The 6988-nt window shown below is 35.7% G+C and overlaps 1 protein-coding gene across 1 annotated transcript; it reads right to left on the bottom strand.

Moving 5' to 3' along the window:
- Nucleotides 1-560: 560 nt before the first annotated feature.
- Nucleotides 561-6700, bottom strand: LOC110711948 (farnesol kinase, chloroplastic-like). Its single transcript, XM_021890386.1, has 6 exons — nt 6263-6700; nt 3716-3783; nt 3261-3392; nt 2661-2776; nt 1123-1237; nt 561-1054 (listed from the first exon to the last, which is right to left on the bottom strand). The coding sequence occupies exons 1-6, from the start codon at nt 6578-6580 to the stop codon at nt 877-879; spliced, it is 927 nt and encodes a 308-aa protein (XP_021746078.1). The 5' UTR covers nt 6581-6700; the 3' UTR covers nt 561-876.
- Nucleotides 6701-6988: the final 288 nt, after the last annotated feature.

Genomic DNA, 6988 nt, shown 5'->3' with positions numbered 1-6988 from the left:
TTAAAGAGATATCCTCACTGAAACATTTTAATAAACTTCCAATGAATCCGTTTGTTCTCCTCGATCTATAAAGGGTTTGTATTTGCATCTGCAACTACTTTGATAGCAGCAATTTAGAAGGAAATCTCCTTTCACAGGTTCGGTCAGTCAAAGGAAGGAGCATATATATGTTTTTCACCTTCAATGATACCTGTTATTCAAGTCTAGGTAGCATCAGCCAGAACAGCTTAACAAAAAACAGCCACTCACAAAAAACAGCCAGAACAGCTTGACCGTTGAACCCATATCTCAGTACTCGGTAACAGTACAGAAAAAGCCAAGCATTATATCAACAGAGGGGGAAATGGAGCTTTTGTAATGAACAGATAGTGAGTTCAATTACTTTAAAGCTTCTAAGGTGTACGTGGTGCAATTCTAGAAATCTCAGGAGCAAATGGTGCATATTTTAGCATATGGCCTGGTGCGTTTCTTAAGGTTACGAATACATGATTCAATCCAGCAAATCTGAGTGTCATCCTAACGTTTCATAATTTTTCAAACGGAATAATAAATAGAATAGCTGAATCAATGAATACATTAACTCAATTAAACAACAATTTCTTGGCAAATTTATTACATGAAATGTTACATCTAGTATACATATTCCTCTAATCCATATATGTTTCTTATATACTACTTTGTATATAACAGGTTTTGCGTTTGCCCCCCTGTATTATTTCTTGGCTACAACACTAAATAAATGTAGTACAAATCAATCATAGAATTTCTGTGTACGAAGAGCAAGTGGTTTGAACTAAATGACAAAGATGATACACAATACTGACTCGATGCAAGCAAGTCAATAACTGCACTCACATACAAAGAATGCTTATGACATCAAAAGAGAAGGCTGCCAGCCAAAAATGAAGCGAGTGGAACTGTGAGATTATCATCAAGTTGTGTGCTTATAGGGAGTGACTCCACAAGCGCACTAATAAGGGACACAACCAAGAATTGAAGCACCATATCCCAACTTTCTTGCAAGAACCCAAACAAAGAAAAATAATGCATGTACCTGTTACATATCACGGTCAATAACCACCTACAAAGAGAAGTGTAAGATTGGAGTAGACAGCAATTTACCCGACTGAGGCCACAAATCCAGCAATTGCCATAGCAATGGTACCAGCATAGGACTTGTTTTCATTGTAAGGAAGTTTATCCTTGCCTAATCTTCTCCCCACAATGTCAGCCAAACCTGAAATATGACAGGAGGAAAGACACCTCAAATCTTAGTTTATGTTGCAGAGTGAATTTTTTTTTTTTTTTTTTTTTGAAAAATTCAAAATGAAAAATAAAGGTCTTGACATTAATAGTATCTTACTAAGTATTTGGATATGAGGATTTGAAGAGAAAGGAAGGGAAGAAACAGCGATAGACCCATTTTTCTTTATTGGGATATGATTAGGGGAAGAGGAGAGGTAAATGGATGGACCCTTTCCCTTTAATGACAATCTTTCCAAAGTTGGAAAGATATGGAGCAAAAATACAAGCAACTTTCTCCATCACCTGCTCCCTCTTTCCTCCTAATCCCTTTCATTCCATCATTACTATTCAAACACACCGTTAAGGTCATAGATAAATTAGCAACATCATTTATAAGAAAGTTGAAATTTCCCCCAAGAGATTTCGTAGGGGCCTTTATACGGAGTATAAAGTAAGAGTCAAAGTACACAAGTTCCTTGCCTCACTATATATCATAGATGAGCGCATCATAGAATGATGGCACATCATCCACACATTCGTTAGACTAGCATCATCTGGTATCAGAGAGTGCCCCTTTGATTGCCTGCTTTGACATTCATTAGCTATTTCTAGGAAAAACATTGTTCACCATAAGGTAATCAAGTTTACGAGATATTTGCCGGCACCAATTTACTCACTAACAGAATGATTTCTGCACACTATTTTCTTAATACTCAAGCCTACTTCTCAAGGTCTACAGACCGTACCATCCCACTATATAGTCTTTAAATTCTTCCTCATTAAATACAAAAGAAGGTTTCTAGCAATTCTGTCCAAAATGTTAGAAACACCTCAAGCTTCTAAGAGCCTAATGAGAGAGATGAGTAATGGGTCAAGGGATGACAAACAAATAAGATGACCCCTTACGATAAGTCGATAATGGATACAGAAGAGAAGGATTAGCAAGGTGGACAATATCATAGGAATGAAGGGATATAGGAACTTTATAAACTTTGCCATGTATTAAAAATGATCAACAAGTGAATTTCGAGATCCCCAAAACTCTTCGGCTGACATGGAAAACATCCATTGCAACATTTTTTTTCCTACAAAAATATAATGAATCCATTTTATATATAGTGTCACTTAGTTATCTTTATTCCATCTATTTTAAGGTAGCAATGAAGCTAAGAATAATAAGAAGCAGACATCAAGCCATCGTGTTGTATTTTCCAAAATCTACAAATAATTATGCCTCTGCTGCTTGATCAATCTGCAGTTATCCATACATCTCAATAGCTGCTCTCTCTTCTAATTCTCCTTGTCATCCTTGCCTTCAACACTCTCCTTCATTATAAAGTTAGAGCTTTCCAAAAGTCTTCCTAAGAATGAATTGCATAGTTAATCAACTTAAGAAAAAAAAAACTGTGACTTACCATCTCCAGCACATAGGTTACAAATTGCTGCAATCCCGATTGGGGAAGTCCTCCAAAAAAAGAAACAAGCAAAAGTGATGGTGGATGCATAGTAAAGAGGTCCCTTGAGAAGCTCCCTGATGCACGAAAAAGCCAACAAAAAAAATAAGAAGCCGAGGAAAGACTGACAGAAACCAATAGCGAATGACCAAGTTTGACTGCAACTAGTCCATCTAAGTAGTGTTTTGGGAGAATGGGAGTAGAAATCAGAACCCAACAGCATGTGAAAAAAAAAAATGAAAATTCTGAACTAGTATAAGTTCATTAGGGGAAACACAAACTGCCATTCAAAACAAAAATAACTAATCGACAAGGCAGCACATCACCAAATAAAGGTGAAGAACCTTTCTAATATAAAAACAGATAATTAAGCAAATTGAATTAACCCCCTTAGATGCATGAAGTTGAGGTAGGACAACGGAGAAGAATCTATTTGATTAGAGGTAGAGAGCATTATTTCTGGTATTACATTCATAATAGGCAAAGGGGGTATAGCTTAATATAATGTTAAGTCAACCAAAATTTAGCCTAGACACATGAAAAAATCTTAAATGTTTTCACCTGTAGTCTCCAAATCTGCTCATTGACTTGACAGTGGCTTCATCCTTGTAGATCCCAAGTCCAATAAGAAGCACGCGAATTATATTGACTCCAGGAACAAGACAAGCAAAAAATGCACCACAATACCCAGAGCTGTAGCATTAAATGAACAACTACTCATCACATGCTGCTCGAAGATAGTAATAGCTACTTCCTCTGTTCATATAATATTGCAACAACTTGACTTTTGCACTATTCATTACTCTTGTTTGACGACATAAATATGATTCATACATTAAGTATAATATAGTCATGTGGGATCATGTTAAAATACTTTCACAATATCAACTTTTTATAATTTTTACTTTTATATAATTTTAGATATTTAACATATGAAATGTGCTTTGGGATGCGTAAGTTCATCCTTGTTGCAATATTATTGGAACGGAGGAAGTATTAAAACACCACAAAACTACCTGAATAGTGGCCAGCAAAGCATGAAAACTAGCCCAATGCTGATATGCACAAGCTTCCTGTTCAGTTTCTAATAAGAGAACATAGATAAGCAATACTGCAATAGAGAAGAAAGATAAATTTATATAGTTGTCATAAGTAAAAAAAAAAAAAAAAAAGGCTACAAACTTTTGTCGTTTATCTCAAATTAGCTGTTTTATACAAAAAGGATAGGATAAGTGCTTTGTAACGCTAACATCAATAATGCTCATGACCACGAAAGTAGATTAGCAGGTAATAAACAGAATTACACTAGAGCATTATCCAGCACTACTTGAGTTTTGCAATTTGCATGCAGGGGTGATAAAATGGAAAAGGGAAAAGAAAGATACACATTACAGCTGTAAGCTAGCAGAAGACTTTTCCCATTGACTTTCTATTACTTTGTCGATCAAAAACAAAAGGGTAGAACCACAAAAGTAAACGCTATAATTTTAGATAAGAAAAGATAATAGTTTCATCCAGAAAATGAGGCATTACAAGTAAAGGGAACCAAAAGTACACCAAAATCTAAGTTATCAGAGGAAAAGAACTCCAATGTCCAATCATATGTTACATCAGACACAGATGTGCCAAGGAAAGCCCGATGACCATTTTCCCAAAGAGAACCCAGAAGCACCATAGAATTTCGTAAGAAAGTCGAAGAAGACACTCACTCAAGAGATATCCTTGATTACTTTTCAACCAAAGCTCCCACATATCAGCAAAAACACAACTTGCAACATAGCTTTGTGCCCCTTTCGCCTCCCAAGCCTCTTACATAAAATAAAAGAACGATCAGTCTAAAAGCTTAAGCCAAAAAAGAGTCACCGCCTCACAATGGATAAACATGTAATTACTAATTCCTAGTCTCCCTGTTAACACAATTTAAGCACAGGGGGATTATGACTTCTTGAGCCTCAAACCTTTAGATTCTAAGGAAATGAATTTCTCCAAGCTAGAAAGCTATACCAAAGCCCTCTTTGGAATCTGATCTTTCCACTTAAAGGTAGAAAGAGCAAAAAATTGTGACTTAGAAGATTTTGCAAACATGTGAAAGATTTTGATTGCAGGATGCTCGAGAGGTTAATCAGCTTCCTTAACATCCAGTCATTAGAACCCTTCCTAAAATAAAGGTTCTAAGAAGAGTAAGAATCACTACCCACAAGGAAGAGAAATAGAGCATGATGAGAGGTAATGAACCTGCAGAAGTGCAGAAGCAAGAGATACTAAAAGGCTGCTTCGTATTACGAGTTCCTCCATAATGCTCCAAATCACCTACATTATACTTCTTCCATAAAATGAAAAGCCCACCAAATTGCCAAAACCCAAACCTTCCTCTTCCATAGACCTATGGAAAAACTCCCATCTACCTTAGAGCACAAGATGTCCCTCATAAGCCCCTCTACCTCGTTGACATACCAGCTAGACACCAGGCAGATTTAAATGCTAATTCTGGTAGTCAGAGGCTTAAAGCCTTCTATTTCAATTTGGTGATTTCATATTCAGGAATCTCAAGTAATTTGCTGGACATATTAAAAATGTTTTTGGAGTATGTTCCATCTATTAAAAATGTTTTTGGAGTATGTTCCATCTTAACAATTAACATGTGTTCTACTTTTACTAGTCAACAGAGATAATGTATGCTAAAGGTCTTTTAGCTTATTCTTCATGTGAACATAAAAGAAAGGCGGTCAAGCACCAGTATAGTCCCAGAAACCTCATCTGTGGCTCATATCCAATAGGTAGACAAAGGCAAGTAAAGGACAGATCTTCAAAAACACACCTTGCAAAAAACAAAGAACCCTCCTTACGTAATAGATTACACACTACCACAGAGTTGGACAGAGTAATCTTTAGACCCGAGAATAGTTCAAAAAACGTCGATAAGGGTCATTAGTAAACCCTTAAGACTCTCCTCAAAAGGAAATCATATAAGTTAAAATCCACTACTTTGTCCCTTCCTACATCAAAATACAAAGCTCAAATCCTTTTCCTTAGATAACATTCTGGCTTCTGCATCCCTAATCAAAACTCGAAACACAAACTGCCATATTTAGCAAGAGCAGAGAAAGAATATCACCTTACTCAAACTCAAACATGTCCTTTTTCCTGTAATTTTCCCACATTAAATCACAAAAAGCTAATTAACTATCCTTTTTCCTCTATTTTTCCCACATGCACCAATATCATAATTAATGATTTAATCATGATTCATAATGAACCATAAATTTCAGCTCCAACCGTCATAATCACTCAGTTAACCAGCCAAAATTAATGATAAAGGCACTCTCATTATACACCTTAGTACACATCACTTCAAAAGCATTAAACTTTCCTAACAAAACAAGTAAATCATGTACAAATTCCATAAGCTTTTTGCTATATATAAAAAAAAATATCTAAATTACTTAAATAAGCATATGTTTATACAATAACTAACAATTTTCCCAACAAATTTTGTTCTTGTTCAAATTTCACTAACAGAAACAAAATCTGAAGAAAACAAACAGCAAATGTGGAAAGATTACCGAGTCGAAAACGTCGAATTTAGCAGTCAACTCCCAAAGTCCAAGCGTAGTACGAGCAATAACAGCTGATACAAGAAAGCCACAAACATCACTCAGCAATGGATTTTCCGGGAACATGATTGCAGCCGTCGCAACAGCCGTCGCCTGCTTCTCTCGTAGTTGGGTTGAATTGGGTGTTTTTGAGTCAAATTTAGGGAGTTTGCTGGAGAAATTTAGAGAGGGAGTAGTAGAAAAAGGTTGAATAAATGTGGGTAAATTTGATGGGATATTCAATGATGAGAAGATGTTGACAAATGTTGATGCAAGTGTAGCAGCCATTATTTGATGATTGTCAATTTTGATGGGTGTTTTCTTGTTTGGGGTTCTTGGCCTTTTTGGAATTAAATGAGACTGGTAGTAGTTAGATCATGGACATTAGTCATCAATTTTGAATAACTAATTTTTGGTTTTAATAGCCTAATTAATAATAAAAGATTACTTTTTCGTTGTAGGATTGCAGGAAGGGGAAAATCCACGGAATTTAAGATGAGAAGAGAGGTAGAGAGGAATAAAGAAGGGACCATGTGATGAGAGATTGAGAAAAACAGAGAGATAGCATATAGAGCATGTGAAACTCTTTAAAATGGTAATTGTTGTAACATTAGGGAAACGAATGAAGTAAATTTTAGGCACAAACGATGTCTCGGGGTGATATATTTCATAAATATTTAGTTATGGAGTATTCAT

Source organism: Chenopodium quinoa, unplaced genomic scaffold (assembly GCF_001683475.1).
Source record: "Chenopodium quinoa cultivar QQ74 unplaced genomic scaffold, ASM168347v1, whole genome shotgun sequence".
Classification (NCBI taxonomy): Eukaryota; Viridiplantae; Streptophyta; class Magnoliopsida; order Caryophyllales; family Amaranthaceae; genus Chenopodium; species Chenopodium quinoa.
The sequence above is the reverse complement of the archived record's forward strand: the minus strand, read 5'-3'. Positions and strand labels throughout refer to the sequence as shown.

Excerpts from the sequence above, each read along its gene's own strand:
- LOC110711948 (XM_021890386.1), bottom strand. The coding sequence starts at position 6,580 with ATGGCTGCTACACTTGCATCAACATTTGTCAACATCTTCTCATCATTG. Across the intron at positions 1,238-2,660 it reads TAACCTATGTGCTGGAGATG|GTTTGGCTGACATTGTGGGG; the intron begins GTAAGTCACAGT and ends GTCATATTTCAG. Across the intron at positions 1,055-1,122 it reads GGATTTGTGGCCTCAGTCGG|GTACATGCATTATTTTTCTT; the intron begins GTAAATTGCTGT and ends GATATGTAACAG.